The sequence below is a fragment of the Leptopilina heterotoma genome, unplaced genomic scaffold, assembly GCF_015476425.1.
Source record: "Leptopilina heterotoma isolate Lh14 unplaced genomic scaffold, ASM1547642v1 Lhet_369, whole genome shotgun sequence".
Classification (NCBI taxonomy): domain Eukaryota; kingdom Metazoa; phylum Arthropoda; class Insecta; order Hymenoptera; family Figitidae; genus Leptopilina; species Leptopilina heterotoma.
This window is the reverse complement of record NW_025111048.1, coordinates 306,194-319,866: the sequence shown is the minus strand read 5'-3', so window position 1 is coordinate 319,866 and position 13,673 is coordinate 306,194. Positions and strand designations below refer to the sequence as shown.

General features: G+C 23.9%; 1 protein-coding gene across 1 annotated transcript in view; it reads right to left on the bottom strand.

Moving 5' to 3' along the window:
* LOC122505799 overlaps positions 1 to 13,673 on the bottom strand; it is an 81,887-nt gene that overhangs the window by 6,088 nt on the left and 62,126 nt on the right. The window contains exons 18-19 of the mRNA XM_043617640.1: positions 9,068 to 11,595; positions 641 to 845 (exon numbers count right to left, since the gene is read on the bottom strand). Of these exons, the coding sequence (XP_043473575.1) occupies positions 641 to 845; positions 9,068 to 11,595 (2,733 nt within the window). The remainder of the gene's footprint in view (positions 1 to 640; positions 846 to 9,067; positions 11,596 to 13,673) is intronic.

Below are 13,673 nucleotides of genomic sequence, written 5' to 3'. Positions count from 1 at the left end.
ATCGTGTAGAATTAATGAGAAATATAATTTTTTGTTTAAATTTTAAAATTACAAAATATAGAATTAAAGGAAAATATATTGTTTTGCTTGATTTAATAATAAAATAAATTTACTGTTTTGTAGAAATAAATAATTTTATAATTTTTTATAATTTATACCAATATTGGTGATTAATTTATTTTTATTCGATAACCGGTATGTGGCCAGTTTTCGGCCACGATTCGAATTTTTATTTAATTACACAAATTCTCATGCTGAACATAGAGAAATATTGAGTAAATTTTTGTTAACTTGCTGTTTTGAATAAATTGGAAAATTTTATTCAAACTTGGTTGAATACTGTTCCAATCTTGGCAGTTTTAAATTTGCCAAGATTGGAACAGTATTATTAAAAGAAAATTGTTAATTTTAATTGTTTTTCGTTCATATGGAACACAACTTAATACTCAGTCTTTATTATTTAAATTCATTGCAAAACCACTAAACTTGGCTGAATATTGGTTCAATCTTGCGGGCAGTATTTTCTATAATTCTTGAAAATTAAAATAGTTTTTTTTCAGTTTCTACGGAACTTTTAACATAATACTTTGGATTTTTTTTTTTTTTTTTGAAACAGTTTTATTTTGAACAAATGACTTACATAAAATTATCAGTGTGACGACGTGAATCGATGTCGTGAAGTTCCTGAAGATATTTCCGACGTCTTTCCTCCTGATACACTCGGCGCATATTTTCTGCACTTCTACGAGCCAACTCCTCCTCGCTTAGGATCTCTTTAGTTTCTGTACGAACTGGAGATCGATAGTGAATTGTCACCTCTCCTTCCACATATCTCCTCGGTGATTCTGTCAAAATAATTAAAAATTAACAAATTTTATAAGATTTTCTAAAATATTATTTTTCTGAAAAAATTTATTTTATTTTAAAATTAGAAAAAAGTAATTAAAAATCTACTAGTTAACTTAAATTCCAATTAAACACTAACTATTACTTTTAATAATTTTTACATTATTTAATTAATTAGGTGTTATCAATAATTTAATAATAATTATAATACTAATAATAATAATAAAAAATATAAATAATAATTAATAATTCAATATTTTTGGAAGTCATAAAATTATTTAAATAAAAGATGTTTTGATTTAAATAATTAATAATGATAATAATAATAATAAAAATAATAATAATAATGTAATAAATAATAATATAAACAACAATAACAATAAATGTGTATTAATTAAATAGTTATTAATTGAATTTAATGAAAATAACTTTTATTGAATAACTTCTGTTTATCAAAAATTATGGTTGTAATAAATTACACTTGTGCCACTCTGCCTTTCGAGCATAACGTTTTAAAGATCTACTATGACCTTTATTAAATTCTAGGGCATTTATTTTAGGGATTACTGTATTTTTAGACCAATGCAATTTTTACAAGGGATCTTTCAGACTTAAATATAAAAAAAAAAAAATTCTATTAATGAAAAAAAATTAAATTAAAATTTTTTTAGTTGATTAGAAAATTTTAATAGTAACAATCTTGGCACAATATTGGCTGATTATTGGCATTATGAAAATAGTAAAATTTCTTTTAAAATTTTTTTAAAAAATATAATTTTTCTAATTTATTTACGAAAAATAATTTCTATTTATTAAATTTTCAAAAATAAAACAACAAAAAATTTAAAAAATTATAAAAAAATTATAAAAAGTTGGCTAAATATATTGGCATATTATTGGCAGTAATAAATTAATAATTTTTTCTTTTTTTATTCTTGGGGAAAAAATGTTTTTCAGCTTTATTAATTTTTAGAGATCGAGAAGAAAAATCAACAAAATTGGCTCAATATTGGGTCATTATTGACACAATGATGTTGATCATAGGAATTTCTCCAGGTCCTGAATGGAAAATGAAAAGGAAATAATTTTTTTCCTTCCTGTCAGAGAATTTATTTCCGTTTATTAATTTTGTGAAATCTGGACGATAATATCTCGTGTTAAAAATGAAGTCTCACAAAACGGATGTACATATTGTATATATATATGCGAATGTCAAAATATGTCAGGTTTCTGAAAAAAAACAAGACTATCGAAGCGTTCAATCATGCCTGGCCTAACTTCCGGTGCTCGACATAAAGTATGTTAACTACTGTAAGTTGTTTCTTTGCTCACAAGTTCCGCCCTAAAGTCTTTATTTGACTTAGTGTAGATTATATGATTGTCAAAACTTGTACTTTTCCGCAATAATTATATATTCACTGGATAGTATTTTCTTTTCCTCACTATCAGCTTTATATAAATTTTCGAGATTTAATTTTTCATTTTTTTCATTTAATTTTAAAACTATTATTATTTTAATTATTATTTTAATTATTATTTTAATTATTATCTTAATTATTATCTTAATTATTATTTTAATTATTATCTTAATTATTATCTTAATTATTATTTTAATTATTATTTTAATTATTATTTTTTAATATTTTCAGAAAACAAAAATTATTTACAAGACTTTAACTCAGCGTTAATTTTACATTGTTTCAGAATAATTTTAAACCAGGTTTTTCACTTTTGCCTTTCAATGTTTTACTCTATTTTCAGAGTACGCGGGAAAAAAATTCACGTTCTTCAATTCAAGAAAAGAAATTGAAAAAAAATGATCTATCCAAATAATGGCAGAGAGAATTTCACAGAATTTATCTTTTGATCACTCATACATGTAAAATTATTTCGTTTACTCGAGAAATGTGTCTGTGTGCGAAGTCTAATTAAGCACAATTGGCAAATTTCAACGAACGAAAGTTCCAGTGTAATTATATTATTACAGTGAATTCACGATAATACACAAAGTGTTTAACTTTTAATGGATTTCAGAAATTTTTTTCCACTAAGAATGGTGAATTTTTTTTTGTTAAAATTCGTTAGCCAATGTTGAAATTAATTTTAAAAAAATGTTTGCGCCATTATTCACCCAAGTTTGGCAAAGTAGCGAAAAAATTCATCATTTTAATCCATTATTTTAATAAAATTTTCTAAAAGAATTCAAGTATTTAGAAGAAAAATTTTTAATAAAATTCTACTCAAACATTTAATTATTTTCATAAAATTTTCTAAAAGAATTCAAGTATTTAGAAAAAAAATTTTTAATAAAATTCTACTCAAACATTTAATTATTTTCATAAAATAATAAAAAAATTCACAGAAATTCTATTATTTATAAATTTTCTATAAATTTCTTCGCAATATTAATTCAATCATTTTTATATAAATAACATTTTTAGAGGGATTCAATTATTTTTTTAGAAATAATAATGTTCTTTTTAAGAATTTAATTATTTTCATAAATAGTACCTACTCAACAATAAATTTCAATTATTTTTAATTTTAAAATTAAAAATGAATTTTAGTTAAAAACAAATGAATTTAAAAATTCTCAAAAAACTTTTTTAAAAATTATTAAGAACTGGCAAATGTTACGCGCGATAGCGCGCGGAACGTGGTATTCAATTTATTATTGTTATGCAAATTACAAAATTTTTTTTTTTCTATTATAAATTTTTTAAATAATTACATAATCAAAATTTAAAAAATTCACTCATTATGTAAAAAATTAATTATTACTGTTCATTATTCTCAAAAATTTAAATAAAATTTCACGAAATAATTTAATTATTTTCTAAAATTTTAATAAATCATTCTAAACAATTCAATTATTTGTTTAAATAGTAAAATCTTTAAAAAAAAATTCAATTATTTTTATAAATAGTCAAATTCTTCGTAAGAATTCAATTAATTTTATAAATAGTCAAATTATTTTCAAAACAATTTTAATTGAATTCCCCGGATGAATTCAAATATTTTTAAATATTTCCATAAATTTCATTTATTTTCTAAAATTTTATGAAAATACTAAAATTTTTTGCAGGAATTAAATTATTTTTAATTCAATTTAAATAAAATTACACGAAAGAATTTAATTATTTTCAAAAATTTCCAACAAGAACTTAATACTCTCTAAAAATAATTCAATTATTCTTAAAATATTTAAAAAAAATTCTATATAAAAATTAAATTACATTCAATGCAATTTTTAAATATATTCGGCAAAAAAATTGAAAGAATTCGATTATTTTCAAAAAAATAATAAAATTCTTCATAGAAATTCAATTATTTTTATAAATAATAAAACTCAATGCCGAATTTCAATTATTTTTAATACAATTTTAATTAAATTTCTGAAAAAATGTAATTATACTTAAAAATTTTATTAAAATCCCTCCAAAGAATTTAATTTATTATTTAAAAGTTGGTTGATAAAATTCTTTATGAGAATTGAATTTTAAGAAACATTCAATTGTTCAACAAATTATTTATTTTTGTATTTAAATAATTGAATTCTAGTAGAATTTTCTAATAAAAATTTTCTTAAAAATTAATTTCAGTTTAAATTTTAGATAATAATAATTGAATTTTGAAATTAATATTTTTGAAATAGTGTTATTGAATTTTTTTTATATTATTTGAAGTTTATTTTCTGAAATATTCTTAAAAATAAGAATTGAAATGATGAAAATAATTTTGAAGATGTTTAGAGTAACAATATTCTTTTAATATAAAATAATGATTTTATCAATTTGCCATCTTCAATTAACATAACATTTTTGAGAATTTTGTCATTTGTGCAAATTTTTGCCAATATATTATTATATTTTTTGCCTACAATTTGTACGCTAAATACAATATATCAAATATATTAATTATCACAACTGCTTTTAATTAAAGATTTCAATTTTATTTTAAGCCTGCGAAGAAATAATAGTAACGATAAATAATAATGAAACTTGGAAGCAGGATGTAGACGTTGAATGCCCCAGATAACTACTAGTTCTGTACTTTTAAGGCTTGAGACTGAAACATTGCATTTAATTTATTGATTTTCTACTTTATAATTTTAAATTATAAAAAAAATACTAATAATTTTATTAGAAAATAAAATAACAATAAATAAATAATGAAACGAATAAATTAAAAATCCCATAATTTTTCCTCTGCGAAAAATTTTCTCCTTCTTTGTTTAAAATAATAATTTCTTTTCAGTAATATAGTCGCAATATTTCAAATAAAATTTATTTTTTAAATAATAATTCTGTTTATTACGCAGTTTGACCTGTTTCTCAATTTAGATGAAATAAAAGTAACGTCTAAGCACTGTCTAGGCTTTTTAATTCATTATTTCCGTAATGCATCATCTTTCTCCGTTTGTAACTCTATAAGCGAGTGACTCAAGTGAAAATATTGCATAATAAATGAGGTTACGCTTACAAACGTCAAAATAATTCCACATCGAATAAAAAAAAAACTTAAAATTTTCATTTATTAAATATTTTAATATTAAAAATTACGTTGAAATTAAAATAGAAAATAAAATTATTAAAATATTCGAAAAAATATTAAAATTACGATAAAAATTAATTAATAGAAAATTTTTTTTTCTTTTTTCTTTTTTACAAGCCCTTTTTGAAAATTAAAGAAAAATGATATTCACATTCACTCAATGTAAAAAATAATGATGTAAAAACCCCTTTTGAGTATTAAATTACATACATTTTCTTGACTCGCAATATTCCAGGGGAAGAACAAAAGTTGTCAGATAAAATCACGTACGAATGAAATTATTTTTTGTTTTTCTTTTTAAATTATCGCGCGTTATTACAATGATGAAGCGGATCAACATCAAAAGCAGAGATTCTCATTCATGTATTTAATTTATTTTTTTAAATATATATATAATTTTAGTTTAAACGATTTTTAACACTTTTTATTTATTTTTTTTATTTTTTAAGTATAATTTTATAATCGAAGAAAATTGATTAAAAGAAAAGAATTTTCTTATTAGAAATAAATGTATAAATAATAAATGTGATAATTAAATTTTTCTTTTTGATTTAAATTTATAAAAAAAAAAACACAACTGTCATTAACCGGCGAGATTTTTCAACTGATATGATATTACAATGCGACATAACATGCAGGTTTTGACCAACATTGTGAGTTGAAAGTTTGTGTTTATGCGCGTGCGCAGTGACTTTCATGACACGAATATTGTACTCATCTTGATCTCTCTATGCACTCAGAGTATATAAACAATAGATTCGTGTCATTGACTCTCACGTGTAATAATGACAATGCAGTGAGTAAAAGTTATACACTTTACGAGATGAAAAGGACACGTGTTTTTTTATTTTTTTATGTTCAATATTTAAGAAAAAATTTCCGCCATATTTCAACTGCCATTTTGAATTTCAAGGTAATTTTTACCTTAGTGACTCGAGTTTAGCATTTAAAATTTTTTAAAATGACAAATTTTTATTTATAGATTCTATTGAAAATTAAATTTACGGGATACTAATTTGAAAATTTCAAGTGAATTTTAGAAAATTAAAAAAAAATATGTCCGCCATTTTGGAACCACCATTTTGAATTTTTTTAAAAAATTTACTTTGGATTCATAATCAGCGTTTAAGTTTTTAAATATAATGTCAAATTTTCTATAATAGTGCAAAAAACTTACTAATTAATTAATTTTATGTGAATTTGATCAGTTTCTAAATAAATTTTTAGGCTAATTATTGAGATAGCTATTTTTAATTTAAAAAATTATTTTTCTATTTATATAATTGTCTTTTAAATTTTTTAAATAAAAGTCAAATTATCGTTAAGAGTCAATACAAAATACACCGCAGTTGATCAATTTCAAGCTAATGGTGCTTAATTTTTTCAAACAAACTGCTGTAATTTTGAATGTTTAAAAGTTATTAACATTAAAATCACATTTAACATTAAAATTTTAAAAATTAAAGTAAAATTTTTATTTACAGTTGCCATAAAATTCATTAATTAGCAAATTTCAATCAATAACTAATTTGACTAATTTTTTAATAAAATCGTCAGCCATTTTGAACATTTGGGGTCGCTGATTGTGACTTCGATGTCAGTTTTTAGAAATTCAAAATGGTGGATTCAATATGGCGGACGAAATTTTCAAAAATTGATTCAATTTGCTTCAAAATTGTTACTCAGGGGTTTTTGGGGTTGCTGATTACGAATTTGATGTCAGATTTCCAAAATCCAAAATGGCGGATCCAATATGGCTGACTGGATTAAAAAAAAATTGCTATTTGGAGTTTTCAGGGTCGTTGATTACGAATTTGATACTAAAATTCAATTATTTAAATACAAAAATAAATAATTTATTAAATAATTGAATATTTCTTAAAATTGAAGTTTTGTGAAGAATTTTATCAAAATTAAAAAAAAATAATTAAATTCTTTCGGCGAATTAAAAAAAAAAATTTACGAATAAATGCAATTTTCTATCATTTTATTTAAAATTGTATAAAAAATATTTGACATTCTGCGACAATTTTTGTTATTTATGAAAATAATTGAATTCTTGCAAAGAATTTTATTAAATATTTTTTTTTTAAGAATTGAATTCCTATGAAGAATTTTATTTGTGAAAATAATTGAATTGCGGAGAAAAATATTATTATTTATGAAAATAATTAATTTCTTGTAGAGAATTTTATTCAAATTTTTTTCTATAATTTAATTTCTCCGAATTTTTTAAAACTTTTTGAAAATAATTAAATTCCATCGAAAAAGTTCATTAAAAAATTGAAAAAAATTGAAATCTGACGAGGAATTTTATTAAATTTTTTTTTTAAATAATTGAATTCCTGTGAAAAATTTTATTTTCAAAAAGAATATTGAATTCTTGGGAAGAATTTTATTAAAATTTCTTAAATAATTGAATTGCTTCGAAGAATTTTATTTTTTTACTAAAATAATTGAATTGTTCCGAAGATTTTTAAAAAATTTTTGAGAAAAATTGTATTCCTATGAAGAATGTTATATTTTACGAAAATAATTGTATTCTATGATTAGTTTTATTATAATTTTTTAAATTTATAAAGGATTTTATCAAAATTTTTTAAAATAATTGATTTCTTCAGAAAAATGTTATTATTTATGAAAATAATTGATTTCTAGCGAAGAATTTTATTCCAATTTTTTTAAATAATTGAATTTCCATAAAAAACTGCATTATTTGTGAAAATAATTGAATTTTTAAGAAGAATTTGAAAATAATTGAATTGTACCTATAGGAAAATTTTATTAAAATTGCAATTTTATTAACTAAATCTGATAAAGAATTTTGTCAAAATTTTTCTTACATAATAGAATTTTCAAAAGAATTTTATTTAAATTTTTCGAAATAATTGAATTTTGTAGAATTATTTTTTTCAATTCTCTGAATATATTTGAATTCTTTCAAGAAACTTCATTAAAAATTAAAAATAATTGAATTGGTGCGAAGAAAATAAAAAATTGGTAAGTAATTGAATTCCTGTGAAATTTGTATTAAAATTTTGCCTAAATAATTCAATTCTTTTGGAAAATTTTATTAAAATAGTAGATATTTATTAAAAATAATTGAAATGCCAAAAATTTTATTAAATTTTGTGAAAATATTTGAATTTGAAAAAAGAATTTTATTATTTATAAAGATAATTGAAATTTTGATTTTAAATCCATTAAAAATTGATATTTTCTAAAATTTTAAATTGAAACTTTCGAAGTTCATCTATTTCTTAAAATTGTAAACGCAACTGTTTTAAAATTAAATTAATTTTCAAATTTTAAAATAAAATTATATTCATTAAATAATTTATAAGTATAATAATGTTATGATAGTTCATCAAGAATTAAGTTATTTAAAAAGAAATTATTGTCAGAAATAGAGAAAATTAAGTGTTTTATTTTATAGAATTCGTGGTAATTTCATAGTTTTTTTTTAAATTTTGAATATCTTTTCAAAAAATAAAATTCAGAATTTTTTTATTTGAAAAATTGAATTTTTCCCAGTACTTTTAATAAAAATCCCTGAATTTTTTGTGATTTCCCTGACTTTTCCCTAATTTGTGGCAACCCTGCCAATTATATAAAAACAAAGAAAATTTATTTTTGTATGAAACTATAATAAAAAAATATTAATTACTCATTTTCATTTTATCACAGTACTGATTGTACGGGATCGGTCCATAAACAGAAGAAAGTGATGTTCCACTTGTTGAAGAATATTTGTTGTTCAGATCCCACTGATGAGGACTATAACAATTCCTATTGTTATAAACACTATTATTATCATCACTCTCGAATCGTGAATTTTGATGTAAATTATTTGACATTGTCGCCGATGTCGCCGCACAATTTGATAAATCGGCGAGGGAATTTTTAAAATTATTCACCAATTGCGGTGATAGTAGATCATTATTAGAATTCGTTAAATCACAACACGATTTATTTATTATTGAATAATTATTTCTCTCCATATCACAATTATTCGTTAAATTAGACGATGATCGTGAACGATTTGAGGTGAAATTATTTATTTTTATTTCATTTCTTCTTCCATTGGAATTATGAATTGTTTTTATTTGATTTTCACTAGTTAGGGTGCTTACTGATGTTTCATTAATTAAAGGTTCTTTACTTGGTTTTTCACTGACAGTGACAGTGACAGTGTAGGTGGGTATATGATTGTATTTTTCGTAACGTTCATTGACAGTTGAAAGATCGAGTGGTGGTGGTACGTTTCTCTTTCGTTTTCTAATTGATGATGGTGTTGATGATTCGGATGAGTCCGATATATTTACATAGGTGGCGAAAAATTTTGAATCATCGGAATCGTATTTTGTTGGTAGTGGTTTGTAGGTGTAGGCAGTTGGTGAGTAATCACTTATTTCAGTGTTGAAATTTGAAGAGTTGGTGATATTTTTTGTTGATAGATTGTAAGTGGAGCCATTTACCGAAACACGTGCTATTGAATTTGATTTTTCCAGTTCGGGAAGATTTGGTAGCGATTGATGAAAATTTGTTGATGACTTTTGTTTTCGATTTTCGTGACATTTGAATGGAATTAATTTTTTTCCATTGTTTCCCAAATCAGAAGAATTAGGAAGAATGTTATAGGATTCACTTCTTTCGATTGGCGACGAATTTTTCGTGAATTCCCTTGTGTTCTCCATTCCGAAATAAATTTTTGGCAATGATCTCTTTTTCCCTGTTTCACTACATATTCCTTCTATTTTACTCAAAGTTTCCTTGTTTTCCGAGCCAATTCTTTCTTTACAAATATTTTCTTTCCCTGTTGTTTCTGAAGCGGAACTTGATGATTTACTCTTTGCTTTTGTTCCCGAATTTTCCATATTTGGTTCCTTTCTTCTCGTACCAAGTGATTTTGGTATTTTTTCCATTTCTTTAACTTCGTCATCATTTCCTTTCGGTTTTAAATTCCTGACGTTAATTTCACTGTCGCCAAGAATGTTGGTGTATGGTTTTTCATCGACCAGCGATTCTGGAGTATTACTGAAATCGGCTCTTGATTTCCGACCATTGGTGCTACTGTCTGCGGATTGATTACTTTGGCTCGTGAGTGTTTCAGTGCTGCCAAATCCAATTCCGCTTTGTTTCGGTCTCATTGAAGTGATCATCTTCTCGGAAATTGTGTTTCTCCTTTGGTTCGTAATGCTCGGGGGCAAATCGGCGAAAAATTGCCGACGAAGATAACGATTGTACTCGAATATCTCCTGTAATCTTTCACGACTACCGCTGAAGCCAGAACGTTCATTTTTCAAGTTCTGCACAAGTTCACTTGATTTTAAATTTTTCTTTACATCCAACTCCTTTTTCTCAATCCTTTCATTTTCATCACGCCTTTCAAATGTACTCTTTCCATTCTTAATTGCCGATTTTTGATTTGAATTCTCCGAAGAGAATTCTCTCTGTTGAGGGTCTACAAAAGAATCATTGAACTGACGATCTCGATTTGGATCAAATTGATGATTTTTAGGATAAGTTGTCAAAAAATCATTGGGATAAATTTCACAAGCATCGAATTCATCTTTCTCCTTTAAATAAAATTCCTCACCGGTTATAAATGTAAAATCACTGTCAGGTGGTTTATCGCATTCCAAATTGAAACCAACATCAAGATTCTTTAAGATTTTCTCACTTTTCCCAGGATTGAACTGTGAATTTCCTTGTAGGCAAATTTGACAATTCTTTTCCAAACAAATTGGACAGTCTTTTGTTTGACAAAATTGACAATCATCCTTGAGGCAAATTTCTTTGGCGTAAAATAAATCATTTATGGAATTATCATTATTTTTCTGATCCTCTAGAGCCTCATCACCGAAATATGATCTTTCGAATTCTGTTCTTGGTTTCCAGGTGAATTTATTTATTGGAGGAGGATTAATTTTCTCCTGGGGACGATGAACGTAGACGAGATTTGCCTTTTGAATTTCAGGCATTGAACGTCGACGAACTGTGTGCCTTTCAAGATTATCGTAATTGCGATTAATTTCAATTCGACGATGATTTTTCTCCAAGTGGTCAATATTATTTTCAAGATCAGTCCATTGAACACTGTGCTCCAAGTCCTCGACCAACGGAAATAGTCTTTCCGGGATTCGCGACGGCGATACCAAAACACTCCTCATAGCATAAAACTTCACTTCACTTCAATTTTATTCTCTATTTCCACTTTCATTCGATTCAACAATGAGACACTTAATAAACCTGCAAAAATTCGTATGTCAATTTCCATTTTTCTTTCCCTATTTCTAATTTACTGACAACCAATTTTTTTTTTTTTTAATTATTATTAAATAAAAATAGTCACTTAATTTTTTTTTTTTTGGTAAATAAAATTAAATATCACTTAAAAGAAAAAAAGATTTAATTAAAACAAAAAGCATTAAGATAATTTTTTTGTTTTCATTTCGATTTTTAAAAAACAAAAACGATTTCAGCAGAGAGAGATCGTCTCCATTCGATAGTTGGAGCAACACTGGTATTATAAGTTTTCTCGGGACCGTGAAGAGGCCCCTGGGCCTCGGGCCTGAGACAATGCCCCTGCCCCTAAGAAGATCGCTACGCTGGTTTACCTTACGGTTGGAATTACTTGGCAAACTCATTCAGCAGGGAATCGAGGTTCTCATCCGAGTCACGCTCGCCAGCCTTGTCAGATCCTTTAATCTCGCGATTCCGATATATACGTGTATATATAACTTGCCGGAAGAGAGCAACAAGTCTCGCGAGTTTCCAATTTAATTGCGTTCACGACCCTATCCAATATAATGGGATTTTTCCATGTTCAATGCAATTTATCTACTTCATTATTTACTGCGGACTTATCAATGACTTTTTTTTATTTATTTATTTCTTTTGATTTTTAAAATAAATTTGCTTTGTTAACTATTTTATTAAAGTTTTGTTTTATATAATTATGAAGAAATTCAAAATTTTGTTTCAAAATAATAATAAATTGTACTTTATTTATTTATTTATTTTTTTTTTTTTGAATATTTCTAAGTATCGCAAAGACATTTCAAGTATTGAAATGTGTCGAAAATTATTTTTAAGTATTATAAAATTGTTTGAAGAATTGTAAAGTAATTTGAAATATTTCAAAGTAATTTAAGGTATTTCGAAGTAATTTGAGGTATTTGAAACAAATTTGAGGTATTTGAATAAGTAATCTAAGGCATTTCAAAGTAATTTGAAGTACTTGAAAGTAATTTAAGACATTTCATAAAAATTTAAGGTATTACTTGGAATTACTTTAAAATACGTTAAATTACTTTGAAATGGATTAAATTACTTTGAAATAATTCTAATTACTTAGAAGTATTTCCATGAAATTTGAGTTATTTAAAATTAATTTTGGATATTTCAAAATAATTTAAGGCAATTCAAAGTAATATGATGTATTTTTAAGTGACTAGATATATTTTAAACGAATTTAAGGTATTTAAAAGTAATTTCAGGCATTTCAAAGTAATTTGTGAAATTTCAAAAGTAATTTGTGGTATTTCGAAATAATTTTTGGTATTTCAAAGTAATTAGAAGTATTTCATACAAATTTGAGGTATTTGAAAGTAATCTAAGCCATTTGAAACAAATTTGAAGTATTTGAAAGTAATTTAAGACATTTTAAAGAAATTTAAGGTATTACTTGGAATTACTTTGAAATACCTCTAATTACTTTAAAATACCTCAAATTACATTACAATACATTAAACCACTTTAAAATACATAGCATAAATTACTTTTTAAATAATTCTAATTACTTAAAGGTATTTTATTGAAATTTAAGTTATTTCAAATTAATTTTAGAGATTTAAAAGTAATTTAAGGTAATTCAAAGTAATATGAGATATTTTAAAGTAACTAAGGTACTATAAACAAATTTGAGATATTTAAAAGTAATTTCAGGTACTTCAAAGTAATTTGTTGTACTTCAAAGTATTTAGAGTATTTTAGAGTATTTTCTTTATATTTAAAGAAATTAGAAGTATTTCAGAGTAATTTAAGTCATTTCAAAGTAATTTAATTTATTTTAAAGTAATTGGATGTAATTAAAAGTAATTTAATGTATTTCAAAGTAATTTGACGTATTACAAAATAATTAAAGATATTTCAAAGTAATTAAGGGTCTTTCAAAGTAATTTAATGCATTTCAAAGCAATTGGGTGTACTTTAAAGTAATTTAAGATATTTCAAAGTAATATGTGGTATTTCAAAGTACTTTATTGTAA